Source organism: Dromiciops gliroides, chromosome 1 (assembly GCF_019393635.1).
Source record: "Dromiciops gliroides isolate mDroGli1 chromosome 1, mDroGli1.pri, whole genome shotgun sequence".
Lineage (NCBI taxonomy): Eukaryota > Metazoa > Chordata > Mammalia > Microbiotheria > Microbiotheriidae > Dromiciops > Dromiciops gliroides.
The window spans coordinates 86,635,771-86,652,972 of NC_057861.1; the positions used below are offsets into that span (position 1 = coordinate 86,635,771).

A 17,202-nucleotide genomic window follows, 5' to 3' on the forward strand; every position below is an offset into this window, starting at 1 on the left:
AACAAGAAAATGCAAATGATTTCTCTCTTTCTGGGTATAATAGCATGTAGTTTCTACCTTCATAGAAAAGACATCCCTTTTTTTACCACATGGGGGAGACAACTTTTTTCACTTTTCTATTTTTTTTTTTTTTTAATACCTTGATGCCTCTGGTTTATGGGTTAGGGAGCTAAGTCAATGATAATCCAAAATGTACAGCTCCCTGATGAGCCGAGCATTTGTGATATTTGCATAATGCATTGTTTATGATTGTGGGTTATCCACAGTATAATTCACTTTAATGCATAGCCAGTGTCTTTTTGTGGTTCATATGAAATTTGTCCTATGATAGAAAAAGCAAAATAGACAAAGGTGTGCTTATTAAGATGAGGTGTCTTTCGTGATGGGGCAGTGGTTCATGAGGACTTAGCAACTTGGTTTGATAGCATCTGTGTACATATAAAATGTGTATATGTATTGTAATGCCAACTGGCTTTGGTTCTAGGATTATATACTATTTAGAGATAAACAGGATGCTTAGAGAGTCAGTCCTTTCATTTTACAATTGAGAAAATGGAACCACCATGGGTAATCAATGGTAGATGTTAAGATTTAAAATCAAATCTTTTGACTCTGAATGTGCTGTGCATTACACTCTCCTAAACTGTCTTGTAGGTTAAGCTCTGGCTCATTGGATGAGTTTGGGCAAGTCACTTTACTTCCAGGGTTTGTTTCTTTATTGGCAAAATGAGTGGGGGGCAGGCTAGATGTTATCTAGAATACTTTAGGTCCAAAAATTGTACAAGTTACATCAAACAAAGTAGCGATTGTATTTTGTGCTCCATAATTCTAACAAATAATGATGAGTATAGCAGTGTATAGTCAGCAAGTATTCTCTCAGTGTTTGTAGCAGTTTAACTTTATAAATTTTTAATCAGGGGGGTAATTTTAATAATTAATTAATCAACAAATATTTATTAAATGCCTACTATGTGCCAGTAAGTGAAATCATCTATTTGTTATATTGTCTGTAAGGCTTGTGCACTATGGAATAGGAAAGGGAGCATGGAAGGATTGGAAACAGCACTGGCCTAAGAATCAGATGGTCTGACCTGGAGTCTCCATTTATTGGGTGGAGATAATTTCTCCTTTAAGCCTCACTTTCCTCATCTATAAAAAAGGAGAAATCTAGATGATTTCTAAAGTCCCTTTTAGCTGAACCTTCTATGATTCTTGTATTGCTCATCACAATTTTATTTTTCCAAGTAAACAGAATCTTGCTTCAGGAATGATTTTGCAGATTTTTCATTTTTAAAATTCAGTTTTACTAGAGGAAATTTTTCTCCTTTTGAAAGTCAGCCTCTTGCTTGAGGGACCTGTGATATGAATGAAAAGCAGGAGGAAGGGATAAAAGAATACCCTTTAGATGCCTCCTTGATATTCACAGAAGTGCTTTTATTTTCATATTTGAACCCTTTGAACTTGGTTGTTAAATTTAAAATTGTCAGATAGAGTTGACCTTTCCCCTTTTCCTAAAGGGGAATGAATATATGTGCTTTTTTTTTTTCATAGAAATGGTTCCAGTCTAGTTGAAAAAAAACAAAAAGGAATCCAAGGAAACCTGTCTAACAAATAAAGCAGCAAGCCAAGCAGTGGTACCACTCTGCCAGCTGTTGAGGGCACCCTTTATCTAGTTAAATGGCATCCCGGTTCCTTTCAAAGGCTTGAATTTTATGCTCAAATGTCTGTGACTAAAACAGAAAAAGAAGCAACATTTTCTGGAATAATTTTTGTGGAAATGGGCTCTTGTTTTTGATATGGTCTCATGAAATTCACCATAAGGCTCTGTCTTACTAAGAAATGAAATATTATGTCAGCAATACCACATAGAATTTTTGCTCACACTCAATAAACAACAAAATCAAAAGAGATAATATTTATAAAGTGCTTTGCAAACATTAAAGTGTTATATAAATGCTAGCTATCATTATTATTCTGAATTTTCACCTGTTTTTAATATACATGAACTTTCAAAGTGAGAACTGGTCAGACTTATCCTGTGGTGGAGAATAAATGAAATAAAATGTTTACCTGAAGTTTAAGTAATTGAGCAATTTGGCTACTGTGACAGTTTACATTGTAGACTGTTGGGTTTGGAAGGACTTGAAAAGTCATCAAGGCCCCAACTTCTGAGACAACTCATTCTATTTTGGGGCAACTTTAATTGTTAGAAGGTTTTCCTTGTATCGGACTGATAACAACTCTACAACTTCCATTACTTTTGTGTTTGTTAAGCAAAAGCTAGCCCTTAGTCACTAAATGGGTGTTGCCTCAGCCAGACTGAAACCTGGGAAAGGCCAAAGTCACCCACTGCATCCTGAGCCATTGTAAGTTATCTCGACTTTTGACAGCTGAAGCAGGTGCTGTGGAGCACTTAGAGCTTGGTCAGACGTCCACGATACCACAGTCATCCACTGCATCCTGGGTCATCACTAGTCATCCTGACTTTTGTCTTGCAACTAAGCTTTGATGAGTGGAGGAGAGAGCTCTGCCTCACTTCAGTCCAATTGAAAATCACTGGTTCTCTTTGAGAACACAAGGAGGAACAGCAACAACAACAATTTTGATAGGCCTAATCTTTAGTTGACATAATACATAAGAAAGCTTGTCCTAATTATGTTTTCCTTAAAAATCAATTTCTTTTATATAGTGTGTGTCTTCTGGATAATTTGTCAGTGGCTCCATCATAAGTATCACTTGTTCATTCAGTTAACATTCACAGAGTGATTTTAGCATTCCTGGAATTATATTAGTTTCTTTGAATCAAAAGACTGTAATCATCATAATAGCTGACATATATAAAGTATTAAGCTTTACATAGTTGATTCCCACAACAGCTTTATTTGGTAAATACTTACCTTCATCTCCCAAGGAGGATAAAAGGGGAGGTTAATAATTAATCAAATTAGATAACGTATGAGGAAACTGAACCTGAGGGAGATGAAAGGGTTGGCTCGAGGTCACCAGTACTAAGCATGAGAGGTGGGATCTGAACCTATATCTTCTAATTTCAGTCATCTCTTTCCCCTATATCAGGACTTACTCCAGTGTAAGATTTCAAGGGTACCTAGGGACAGGGGCAGCATCATTTTTTCAGCTCAGTGAAGTTTGGCAATTTGCCTGTAGTTACATAGATAATGGCTAGGTGTAGGATTTGAACTCAGGTCTCTCTTGATTCCAAGCTCAGCACTTTTTTTCACTACTTCCTTGCTGCCTCTCCCTTACATCATAAAATGGTGAAGGTTTTTTTTTTAAAACAAAATTTAGAGATCATCTAGTCCTTCCTCCCCACAGCCAGTCCCCCCATCTCCCGTTTTACAGATTAGGAAATCGGGGTCCAGGGAGGAAAAATAGTTTGCATACTGATTTGGGGGCACGCCAACATACATTTTTGGCTCTGAGGCAGTGTTATAGTTTAGAATCAGTATAGCAGATCAGAGATGAACAAATATTTTAAAAGCAACTTCTATTTATAAGTCACAGTACTAGGTTCAGAGGATAGAAAGCTGAAAAAATGATGTTGCCCCTGACAGGCAGACATGTGGGAGAGGTATGTGACAGTTTACATGGTATGCTATGAGCAAGTGCACAGATGTTCAAAAGGGCAGGATGTGATCTTGGTGAATAGTCCAGTATTCCTAGAAGCTGGGCTCTGGGAGAGTGGAAATAGAATTGTACTTAGGTTGGGATTGTGGTTTGATAACACAATAGTTGTGTGACCCCAGATAAGTAATTTAATCTCTGTAAGCCTCATTTCCCTTAACTATAAAATGTAAAACAATCATTAATTCATTTGACCCTGACCTCATAGTGTTGTTGTGAGGAAAGTACTTCTTGTAGCCATAAATTCACATATATGTGAATTATTATTTCTTGAAATGAAAAAAATGTTTATTTTTGCATCTGAGCTCATTGAATTCCAGAAAGTAGATGCAATAAAAATCATCAGAGCTGACATTTATATAGTGCTTTATCATTTGCCTTTATATATATATATCTTATCTTGTTAGCTATGCCCTGTTCAAGAGAATGAACTAAGATGGTAGGACTGAAAAGTCAACCTGTAGATTATTTCTGGTTTATAAATTCATAGAATTCACAGGTTAATTGAATGTTAAAGCTGCAAAGGATTTCAGAGATTATGTGGTCAGGTTTAGGCCAAGTAACCTGCCTAGAGTCACTCAGCAAGCAGTTGAATGAGTTTAGACTAGAACCCAAGCCTCTTGATTTCCGTTTCAGTGATCAATTATCTCCTAGAATTAAATCAAGTGACAAATATTAATTCAGCATCCTGTGTGTGTGTATAATGCTTTGCTAAGTGTTATGGTAGATACAAAGGATCAGGAGTAGTCGCTGTACTCAAGAAGTTTTCTACTAAATACTAAAGGTATTATATTATTAACATGATTTATTATATTTATAAGCTTATTTGGAACTAACTCTATAAACACAGCCTGGTCATGGTGTATGATCTTTCTAATATTTTGTTTTTGCTTACTTGCTAATAGTTTATTTAAGACTTTTTAACATCAATGTTCATTCTGGATATAAATATCTGATAGATTTCTTTCTTGGCTTTGTCTTTCCTTGATTTAGGTATAAAGACAATATTTGTATCATAGAGATTAGAAGAGTACCTTTTTTGCTGCTAAGTTAATGTAATATTGAAATTTGTTGTTTTTGAATGTTTGATAGATTTCACTTATGAATCCATCTGGTCCTAGAGATTTTTGTCTTTGGTTTTATGTCATTTGTGGCTTGTTCAGTTTTTTTTCCCTAGCATTGGCTTATAGTTGATTTCTTCTTTTGGTAAGCTGAGTATTATATATATTTTTGCAAGTGTTCATTTATTTCCTACAAGTCATCAGTCTTGTTAACATACAATTAGAAAAAAAATGGTTTCTAATAATTTCCTTTTCAATTCTTGTTAAATTTTCCTTTTTCGCATTTGTTATGAATAATTTGATTTTTCTTTCCATTTTAAAATATTTATCTTAGTTCAATTTTTTAAAAGTCAGCTTTTAGTTTTATTTATCAATTTAATCGTCTTTTTGATGTCAGTTAACAAATTTTTCTTTAATTTTAGATTTTCGATTTCATTATTAATTGGTGATTTCAAATTTTTGGATGTTCAGGTTTTAAAAATTGCATGCCAAACTTACTGATTTGTGGTGTTTCTTTTGTTGATGAAACATTTAGAGCTTCCCCAAACTAAAGATTTCTAAACTTTCCCAGTTTGTGGTATCCTTAGTGTTAGTAAATTTTTAATTTTTTCATGGCACCTCTAGGGAGTTCACAGTGCTCTTAGTGTCTCAGTAAATTTTTCTTGGTGCCCTTAGGCCAAGAGAAATACCTAACAGTTCCATTTCCTAATTGTTAGGTTCAAACAGCTTACTAAGTATTTATGCACTAAGTTAGTGGTCATTTGAAAAATGTAAATTGAAAGAAGAAATTAATTTTATTTCATTCTTAAATAACCACAATTACTTTAGTAGTGAGATATTTGCACCTGTTGAGCACTGTGTACTTTCTCAAACCTTGGAATCAGATTGGTCACCCCATCCTCATTTCCTGTTTCACATTGATTTTCAGATGGTATTGGCTTTTTATTACAGCAGTCCAGTAACTGCTGAAAATTCAGTTTTGAAAGATATGATGGGGCGGCTAGGTGGCGCAGTGGATAAAGCACCGGCCCTGGATTCAGGAGTTCCTGAGTTCAAATCCGGCCTCAGACACTTGACACTTACTAGCTGTGTGACCTTGGGCAAGTCACTTAACCCCCATTGCCCTGCAAAAAAAAAAAAAAAAGAAAGATATGATGTCACAAACAAGAATATAATCCTGCCTGGCAATGTTTGACAGATGTTGAGTATTGCTGTATTTCCTTTGTTTAATATATCCCAAAGTGCCCCTGTGAATTCACTTTGGTCCCTTGGGACAATAGTGTACAGTTTGGGAACCAGGGGTTTAGAGGTATAAAATTTTCCCTGTGAACTGCTTTAGCTGCATCCCATAAGTTTTAGTCTGTTGTCTCTTTGCCATTTTTTTGTTTTTTGCAGAGCAATGAGGGTTAAGTGACTTGCCCAGGGTCACACAGCTAGTAAGTGTCAAGTGTCTGAAGCCAAATTTGAATTCAGGTCCTGCTGAATCCAGGGCCAGTGCTTTATCCCTTTATCCACTGTGCCACCTAGCTGCCCCCTCATTGCCATTTTTAAAGTAAAAATTTCTATTGTTTCTAAAATTTGTTCTTTGACCCATTTGTTCTCTAGAGCCATGATAGTCTTCATTTATTTTTAAGTTCTTAAAGAACATAATATTTTTTGAACATAACATTTTATTGAATTATGATTAGTAAATGATATGTTTAATAGTTTTGCTTTTCTATATTTTTTGGTAATGACTCATTTTTCTTTCTTTTAATCATTCCTTCATGTTCTTTCCAATATTTGAGATTGTTTTGCTTGTGACTGTTCATTTATCTATCCTGTTTTCCCTCTTAGATGTCCCCCTCTTCCCTTGCCCTTGTCTCTTCCAATTTCTCTTTTGAGTTAATATGTTTCTATACTGAGGCCTCTCAGTGTATAATTGTATTCAGTCTTCCTTTATCTGATTCAGATAAAAGTGAGAATTATGGAATGTCCTTTCCTTCTCCCTCCTCCTCTATGATTATATATTCTTCATATTATAAACCTCATTATGATTTCCTTTCCCTTCTTTCTCCTTTCCTCTCCAGTAGTATGTCACCTGTCCTTTAAAATTTTTTTTTCTCCTAAAACCATTATATGGAACAAAACCCCTCATAGAAACCCTATCATTTTATTTTTCTCTATTAGACTTAATGATATTAGAATTCTTAAAACATTTGTTTCATGTCTATCCATTAATGAGTAAACAATTCATTTCCACATATTAACTTTCAATTATAAAAATACATGTACATGATGAGCAGGTGGATTTCAGAGAAACCTGGAAGGACTTATATGAACTGATGATGAGTGAGATGAGCAGAACCAGGAGAACATTGTACACAGTATCAACAATATTGTGTGTTGATCAACTGTGATAGACTTGATTCTTCTCAGCAATACAATGGTCCAAGATAGTTCCAAAGGATTCATGAAGGAAAATGCTCTCCCAATCCAGAAAAAAAAAGAACTATTGATGCAGATTGAACCATATTATTTCTATTGTTTTTGTTGTTTTCTTTTTTTGAGGTTTTTCCTTTTTGCTCTGATTCTTTTCTTATTACATGATTAATGCAGAAATATGTTTAATGTGACTACATATATAACCTATATCAGATAACTTGCTGTCTTGGGGAGCGGGGGAGGGAGGGGAGGGAGGGAGAAAAATTTGAAACAAGAAATTTTATAAAAACAAATGTTGAAAATGATCTCTACATGTAACTGGAAAATAAAAATATTTATATGGCAAAAATACATGTACTTTTTTTTTTTTGGTGGTACACTGGAGGTTTATGACTTGCCCAGGGTCACACAACTAGTAAGTGTTAAGTGTCTGAGGCTGAATTTGAACTCAGGCCTTCCTGAATCCAGGGCTGGTGCTTTATTCACTAAGCTGCCTAGCTGCCCCCAATACATGTACCTTTTTATATTTCTTTTGATATCTCTTTTTCCATTTCCAAATTTCTATTCAGTTCTGATCTTTTCATCAGGAATGCTTAAAAATCCTTTCTTCCACTAAAATCTATTTTCCCCTCTGTAGGATTATATTCAGTTTTGCCTTGTAGATTATTATTGGCTGAAATCCTCTATCTCTTTCCTTTTGGAATATTCCATTCTAAGCTCTCTTCTTTATAGTGGCAGATGCTGTCTTATGTGATCCATATTATGGCTCCATGGTATTTGAATTTCTTTTTGGTTTCTTTGAGTATTTTTTAATTTTTCCTGGAAGCTCTAGATTTTGGCCATATTTCTGAGAATTTTTATTTTAGTGTTTCTCTTTGGAGATGGCTGTTAGACTGTTTTTATTTTCACTTTGCCCTCTAGTTCTAAGAATTTGGGTTAATTTTTATTCCTAATTTTCTACAATATAGGATCTGGATGTCTCCCTGATCATGATTTTTAAAGAATATGAGAATTCTTAGATTCCTTCCTTTTAATTTGTTATCCAAATCAGTTGTTTCTGTTATTACATTTCTTAAAATGTATAAATTTTTAAAAATTTGGCTTTGTTTTGTTACTTCTTATTGTGTTGTTGAATCATTGTTTTCTGCCTGACTCATTTTAATTTTAAGGGTATTCATTTCTTGAGTGAAGTTTTTCACTCTCAGTTCATTTTCTTTACCATTCTTTTTTCCCTAGCCTTTTCATGTTATATCTCATGTTTAATTTCCCCATGGTACTCCTATAGGAGTATGGCCAAATACATACATACATACATAAATATATATATATATTTTTTTGGCCCGAGGCTTTACCTGGTCTTGTGGAGTTGCAGTCAGACCCAGGTATTTCCACAATCCCATAAAATAATCCTCACTTGCATAATATAGTCAAGTAAAACAAATCATCTCTTTGGCCATGGTTGAAAATGTTTGTCTTATTCCCTACCTGCCTACCGACTCTTTGCCAATGGGTGTGGGGGGGGCATGCTTCATTTTCAGTCTTGTGAAGTCATGATTATTTACTGTGTTCATAATTTTTCACCTAATCCTTTTTCCTTGCCACTGCATAAGTTCATTTAAGTCTTCCAAACCTTCTCTTAAGTCTTCATATTAATTATCTCTTACTTTACAATATTATATTGCTATAGCATTATTCATGTACCCCATTTTTTGTGTACATCTTCCCTAATCAATGAATACCCAATTTCCTTTGAATTCTTAGTTACTTTAAAAATGCTGCTATAAATCTCTCTTTTTTTTTTTTTTTTGGTGAGGCAATTGGGGTTAAGGGACTTGCCCAGGGTTACACAGCTAGTACATGTTAAGTGTCTGAGGCCAGATTTGAACTCAGGTCCTCCTGAATCCAGGGCCAGTGCTTTATCCACTGTGCCACCTAGCTGCCCCCATAATTCTATTTTGATAGTTATCCCTTCCACATTCCCCATTGTAGTTTTGATATATCACTAGTATAAGAAATTAAATGGGAATTTTTGGGGAGTTTTGTGAAAACCACAGATATGAAGGCTAGCAGATATAGAAAAAGTTTAGAAATTCACAAAATATATGTATAACATTGTATAATGTCAACTCAAATTTTACAATAAGGTACTGAAAACACCCCATAAAAGAAAAAATAAAAAATTTAGATTTCTCTGGTATGAAGGGAAGGCCAAAAAACTTTGGATTTTCCAGATCATGGGGGTGCCATACTCACAACCCCCACCATGTGTGGAAGGCCTGTTTATTGGACCTTTCCTCCTGTCTTCTACCTCCTTGGAATATATACCTAATAGTGTTTTTGCAGAATGAAAATGTATGCATAGTTTAGTGACTTCTAAAATATAATCGCAAATTGTTTTCCTTTCAAATCGCTGTCACTAGCTTGCTCATTTTAAAAAAAAACTACTTGTTTATATCATATGATTGTTTAACCCTTAGGGGATGGCTCTTGTTTGATATAATTGCATCATTTCACTATATGTCTTGGATATCTCACCTTTTCACAGATTTTGCCATGTTTTCTCCAGTTAATGACTTCTTTTCTAATACTAGGTGTAATGATTTTGTCATGCAAATTCTCAACTTTATGTAATTGAAGGTGCTTGCTTTATATTCTATCATAACCTCTATGTAACCTTTAGCTATAGATCTTGACATCATTACAGAACTGTGCCACTCTTTTATATTCAACCTCTATTACTTGCTCTTATTTCTGTTTTCTCTGTTTTTAAGAAATCTAAATTGGTCAATGAGTTCTCCATGTATCCAAATAGTATTTTTGGGCAGTTGTGCATTTTCTTCTAAACTGGGCAGCTAGGTGGCACAGTGGATGACTGTAAATGACTAAACGACATTATTCCACGTAGAACTCCAAGCTCAAGAATTTCATCATCCATACCACTTTCCTTCATTGCTTTTTTCTCTACCTTAAGGCTTAAAGGAACAACAAGTTGGGGATTCCCAGGGACAAAGCATTATCTAAATTCAAGCTGCTATAACTTTGGATTCCTCATTGAATTGCTAATTAATTTGTGGAATTACGAAATGGAGACAGGCACGTGGAGTTCTTTGCATACTCAAAGGGGAAGATTGTGATGGCAGTGGGGAATAATGTTTTCACCACCCTTTAATAAAGCACAGTAGGTGCAGGGGCAAACAAGCACAGAATGTACAGTGTGAAAGGGGGTATGGAGGCAGATGGCAGGCAGGCATGTGGAGAAGAGAATGGAGAGGCAAAGAGGCACAGAGAGTCACTCATGTAACCATGAATTAGAGTTGGAAGAACTTGACAGCATGGACCTAGTTGGAGATGGAGAATGGTGGGGGGCAGGAATCTGGGATCTCATTATTATAGGATTTTGGTAGGGGACTGACTAACTCTTACCCATACCACCTTGGGGTTAGTTCATTAATGGATCCACATTTGGTGTCCTGCTTGTTTAATGCATATGCCTGAAGCTTATCTGAGGTTTTCATAGTATAGGACCAAAGGCTCTGACTCTGACAGCAAGTCTGTCTGCCCTTGATTTAGCGCATAGTCTCAGGATGTGTTTTTAGTAAATAAATGCTACATTTTGCAAATTATTCTCCTTTGATCTTTGGGACAGTTTGTCTATGACTTTTAGGTTCCCCTTTGCTATCTTCCTGCTATTGTTACTTTATATTGGCTACTTGATGGATCTAGATGGCACAGTGGATAGAGTTCCAGACTTGGAGTCAGGAAGACTCATCTTTTTTTTTTTTTTTGGCGGGGCAATGGGGGTTAAGTGACTTGCCCAGGGTCACACAGCTAGTAAGTGTCAAGTGTCTGAGGCCGGATTTGAACTCAGGTACTCCTGAATCCAAGGCCAATGCTTTATCTACTGCGCCACCTAGCTGCCTCAGGAAGACTCATCTTTCTGAGTTCAAATCTGTCCTTAGGCACTTGTTAGCTGTGTGACCCTGGGCAACTCACTTAACTCTCTTTGCCTCAGTTTCCTCATCTGTAAAGTGAACTGGAGAATGAAATGGCAAACTACTCCAGTATCTTGGCCAGGAAAACCCCACGTGGGGTCACAAAGAGTTGGACACAACTAAAACATCTGAACAACTGACTATACAAACTTGAAGGGGGTGACTTCAGAGTACAATTCAGATGAGCTGACCACATTGTTTGGATGCCAATATTATTTTAAGTTTGCCTAAAAGACTATTTTATGGAGAACTCACATGAGGCAAATATTCTCACAGAGGTCAGAAGAAGTGATATAAGGATACTCTCAAGGTCTCTATGATGAACTTTGATATTAATTGTAAGACATAGGAGACACTGACAGAACCATCCTGTACTCTAAGAGGAAAGCAGAATTTCAGTAGTTTAAAAGAAATATGAGGTGTGTTAATTTAGATATCTCTATCCCAAATGTTTCCTGTGGTAGATTCAGTCACAGTCAGACACACTGTATGTTGACCCTGACATTGTGATGTCATTTTGGTTCTTTTTGAGTATGAAGGACAGCAACATAATGGGAGGTAGAAAGAGGAACCAGAACAACATAATATTTAAAAAAAATTTTTTTGGTGGGGCAAAGAGGGTTAAGTGACTTGCCTGAGGTCACACAGCTAGCAAGAGGCTGGATTTGAAATCAAGTCTTCCTGAATCCAGGGCTGGTACTTTATCCACTGTGCCACCTAGCTGCCCCCACAACATAAGATTTTAGCTCACTCACGAACCACTTAGATGCCACAGAGAGAATCAGTAGTTGTTTTTCCTAAAGAAAGGAGAAACAATGGAACCACTACTGAGGATTTAGGATTTAGTGTTCTCTGAAGGGTATTTTTGAGGACACATTGCAGTAGATAACTTATTCATTCATTTGTGTACACAGTCTTTAGCAATATAAGAGAGAGAGGGAGAAGGAAAGGGTGGCTGATGGGAGGGTTGGAGATGGTAGATCTCTGATCTAGACCCTTGTAGGAGGATAAATGAGGAGTCATATATCATATCATATATCAAAGGGTATAGATTACATCAAATTATATACCACACCACAGGAATTTATTAAGTGCCTGCCTTTTCTATTCCAGGCACTCAGTGTAGTGGGGATACAAACACAAAAATGCAAGAGCTAATATTTAATTTGTGGGGACGGGAAATAATTTAATAATGTGACATTTAAGTTATGTGGGATAATTTTCTTTCCTTCCCTGTTTGGTGGCGTTTTTAAGCACAGGAAAAAAATCACTTTTGCCTTATTGATGATACTAGTTTGGTAAAAAAAAAATTGCTTTAATATTAAGATGAAATTGTTCCTTTTATTTATTCAACAAAAAACTTATAAAATGTTTTCTATGAATAAGTTGCTTGGCACTTATGTTTATACAAAAATAAAGACATGATCTCCATCTTCAGTGGGTTTATAGACTAAAAGGGGACATACTATATGGATACAAATAAATATAAGTAAATTAGAATATGATGAGTTCATATAAGGAATATAAAGTGCTTTGAGATTAGTGGAGGGAAAGATCATTTCTAGCTGTTAAGGAATCAAGAACCACTGTGGTCTAATAGAAAAATGAGTAGAATATGATTATTTGGAGAACTCTATCTTGGCTCTACAGCTAACTCTCTCTGGGATTTTGGACAAGCCTCTTTACTTTTTCTTCTTCTTTTTTTTTTTTTTAGTGAGGCAATTGGGGTTAAGTGACTTGCCCAGGGTCACACAGCTAGTGTTAAGTGTCTGAGGCTGGATTCGAACTCAGGTACTCCTGACTCCAGGGCCGGTGCTCTATCCACTGCACCACCTAGCTGCCCCTGCCTCTTTACTTCTTAGGGCTCTTTCTATAACTCTAAGGATTTGAGGCTATTTGGGCAGATATCTAGTTCCCTCCTACCTCTAACATTTGCTACAACTCTAAGGAAGTTGTTGTGGAGGAAAAAGAATTTTATTTGAACCTTGAAGGATTTAAGTCAGCTTAGAAGCATTTATTAAGAACCTACTAATGGGCAGACACTGTGATAAGTCAAAAAACTTTTCACTGCTCTCAAGAAGGTTATATTTGATTGGATAGGTGAGTGGGGCATAGGGTATAACATATACAGATAAAGAGAGAGATGAAATAAACAAAATAATTTCTGGATATGGCACTAACAGCTGGGAGACTCAAAAAAGTCCTATTAGATTTAGAGCTCGAGCTAAGTTTGGAAGAGAACCAGGCCTTCCAAGAGACAGAGTTGAGGGAGAACATTCTAGGAGTGGGGTGCAATCTGTGATACTGTGTAGAGGTGTGAGATGGCATGTAATTTACAGGTAACACCATGATTTGGAAAGTCACGTACAGGTCAGTTTTGCTAGAGTGTAGTGTGTAAGGGTGAATAATATGTGATATGCCTGGAAAGACAGATTGAACCTTGATTGTGAAGGGATTTAAATGTCAATAGAAGAGCATATATTTTTTCTTAAATGTAACAGAACTACTTAAGCTTCTCAGTTGAGGAGTGGAAAACTGTGTGCCTCTTTTGGGGGGGGGGTAGATTGGGTCTGTAGGCTGAAATGTAGGGGCTGCTGATGGGCTGACCCCAATCCTGATCTGAACAGAAACTTTTACCTGTTCCATTTATGACTCTGGCAAATTCATTCCTCCTTTGACAGCCTGGTTCTCCTTCCTAGCCCTCTACTCCCTAACTCAAGTGATATGCCAGTCTCAGCTTCTCCAGTGTCAGAGACCTCAGCCAACTATTTGCCCAGAATTTTGCTTTAAGAATATTGGTTTATGGGCAGCTAGGTGGCACAGTGGATAGAGCATCAACCTTGGAGTCAGGAGTACTTGAGTTCAAATCCGGCCTCAGACACTTAACACTTACTAGCTGTGTGACCCTGGGCAAGTCACTTAACCCCAATTGCCTCACTTAAAAAAAAAAAAAAAGAATATCAGTTTTTGAGCTGTGAAGATAGTTTGGACAAGAAAGTGGCTGAGTTCAAGGACTACAATTAGGAGGTTAATAGTCTAGATGAAAGGTTATAAGAAAATGTGTAAGTGGAGAGAGATGTGTTTGTGAGAGATATTGTGGTAGTAGAATTGGCAAGACTTAACAATTAATTAGTTTAACGATTATATGAGAATGAAGAGTGGACACTAACTAGTAGATTATGAGCCTGTGTCATAGTATCCTCTACAGAAATAGAGAAATTAGGAGGAGGGGGTAATTTAAAGGGGAAAGATAAGGTTTGTTTTAAGGATATTGTATTTGAGATGCCTATGGGACATCCATGTGGATATGTCACTCAGGTATCAGAGATAGGAAACTAGAACTCAGGAGAAATTTGAGAGATGGTTGTGCAGATTTCAGAGTCATTTGCATAGAGATGAGGGAAGATGATGAATGAGAGAGAACAGAATAGGATGTCCAGGATGGAGCTCTGGGGTTCATCTATGCATTGGAGGCGGGATATGGGATGGAGTGTCTTCAGTGGAAATTGAGAAGGATTGTTTTTAGAGGAGGAGATGCAGGGAAGGCTATCCATAGGGAATAAAGTAGTTCACAGTGCCAACTGCTACAGGAAGGCAAAGAGGATAAAAGATGAAAAAAAGGCCATTGGATTTAGCAACTAAGAAATCATTGTTAACTTCATAGAGAGAGTAGTGTTAGCTGAGGAGTGTGGGGATGGAAAACTCATTGCATGGACTTGAGAAATGAATGGTCAGTGAGAAAACAGACCACAAGTATAGACAACCTTTCCTAAGAGTTTAACTGTGAAAGGGAGGGAGAATACATGATACTAGCTTGAGAGAATGGTAGAGTGTTTAGGCTGTCAGCAGGCAAAGATGGGTGAGGATGAAAGGATTATTTTGTGTTAATCATAATTTTCGCCTCGGTTAAAAGTATCTTAAAAATGATAAAAAAACCACTTAAGGTGTTATAGAAATGCTAGCTCTTATTGTTACTCATTAATCATGGTGGGTACTTGTGAAAATATTCCATCAGTTTATTATTTTTTTCCACCTTTTGACAAATCTTCAGCTATAATAAATCCTCTTACCATTAGACTCTATGTAAAACAAAATAATTGGTATAAGCATTGTCTCTGTTTGTTTACATAATTTTCTCTGTTTTAGGGTCTCCTCACAAGTGGAGTGGAATTCGAATCTCTTCCTGCAGCTCTTTCTCTCCCTGCTGAATCTGGACTTTATCCAGTGACACTGGTTGGTGTCCCTCGGAGTACAGGGCAGATTACCATTAATGGTAAGGACCCTTTGCCTTGTAGTTTTTTTGTTTTTTTTTTTTGTTTTTTTTTTTTTGCAGGGCAATGGGGGTTAAGTGACTTGCCCAGGGTCACACAGCTAGTAAGTGTCAAGTGTCTGAGGCTGGATTTGAACTCAGGTACTCCTGAATCCAGGGCCGGTGCTTTATCCACTGTGCTATCTAGCCGCCCCCTGCCTTGTAGTTTTAAGAGAGTGTGTGGTGTGTAAATGGGTGGGACAAGTTATTACATTTGACAGGAACACAGAATTCATGGTGGGGTATTATATGGGTCAAGGCTTAAAAAATGCTGCCAGATTGTGGAGGGTCTTGAATGTCAGGCTGGTAAGCTCAGACAATACAGAAGGCTTTGATTTTGAGAAGAGGAGTAATATGACTGGCTCATAAGAAAGGTAAGTCTGGTAGACTTTGTACAATTGATTGGAATTGGGGAGGGGAGAGAGAAGTGATAGGATTTATTTTTGAAAGATGAGATGTAAGAGAGAAATTTAAATTTGGATCAGTTTTTAATATGACTCTTTATAGTTTGGATTTCTTCATATCCTTTAACCTTTTATGAGATGTATTATTCACTCCATCCCTTTGAACTTCATAGATTCTTAGAGTTTTATTGCTGAAATTACCTCTATTCTACCATTGAATAAACTGAGATCTAAAATCTACTTCTCCAGGTTCATATAATTCATTAGAGGCAAAGCTTATTACAGGAATCCAGATTTCCTGACTCCTTGACCAGTACCTTGGGGGATATCATTCAACTCTTATTTTTCTCTTATAAAAGCATCAGTCTTTCCCTCTCAGCCATTTTCTCTCTATTCATGAATATGTGTAAGTCTCCTTACCTTGATGAAACTTTTTATTGACCTTATCCTTCCTACTTTTAATGAGTCAATAACTAGTATAGGTGTGCTATTTACACTTTCTGAATGTCATTACCACTTGTTCTGTCCATCCTGAGCACTTTTCATTCTAGCTTCTGGCTTCCCCACTGCCAGCACTGAAGGTTATCATTTTCATTACTTATTAAATTGTTTTTCTCACTTCTTATATCTTTGACCCTGTTTGACAGTCTGGGTCACTATTTACCCCTTTAAACTGTTCCCTTCGTATGCTTCCATAAAGCTTTGCCCTCATCATTGTTCTTCTACCTCTTGGATTCCTTTTTCCTAGGCTTTTTTTTTCCCTCCAGGATTTATTTCTTATTTCTCTATTACCATGTACATCTCATTGTTCTCTTCTTGTTTTTCCCTTATGCTTATTCCTTTGGAGAGCCTATCTTCTCTCCTGACTGCAGTCATCATTTCTAAGCTGATTCTTAAATTTTTCTTTCCAAACTAGATCTTTTATCCCTTATCTCTGTCTTCTGCCATTCACTTAAATTAAATAGGTAGTTGTTAAATACCTACCTCCTCTTATCATAAATCAGAGGTATTGTGATAAAATAGATAGACAGTTAGCCTTACAGTCAGGAAGACCTGCATTCAGGTCCTGTCTCTGGCATATATAGATTATTTGACAATGGATAAATCAAATCACTGCTAGTGCCCTCCCTTCCAAACTACCTAGAATTTAATTACTCTGTATATATTTATATTTGGGGAAGCTACGTAGCAGTGGATAGAGCACTGGCATTGAAGTTGGGAGGATCTGAGTTCAAATCTCATCTAAGACTAGCTGTGTGACTTTGGGCAAGTCACTTAACCCCAATTGCCTTAAACATCCAGGGCCATCTGCAGTTGGCCTGATATATATCTTGCCACTGGATGGACCTAGATGACTTTACAGGAGAGAG

General features: G+C 36.6%; 1 protein-coding gene across 1 annotated transcript in view; it reads left to right on the forward strand.

Annotated features, from left to right (window-relative positions):
* TRAPPC9 (trafficking protein particle complex subunit 9) overlaps nt 1-17,202 on the forward strand; it is a 994,996-nt gene that overhangs the window by 201,496 nt on the left and 776,298 nt on the right. Inside the window, 1 exon segment of the mRNA XM_043975265.1 lies at nt 15,266-15,392. Coding sequence (XP_043831200.1) covers nt 15,266-15,392 — 127 coding nt within the window.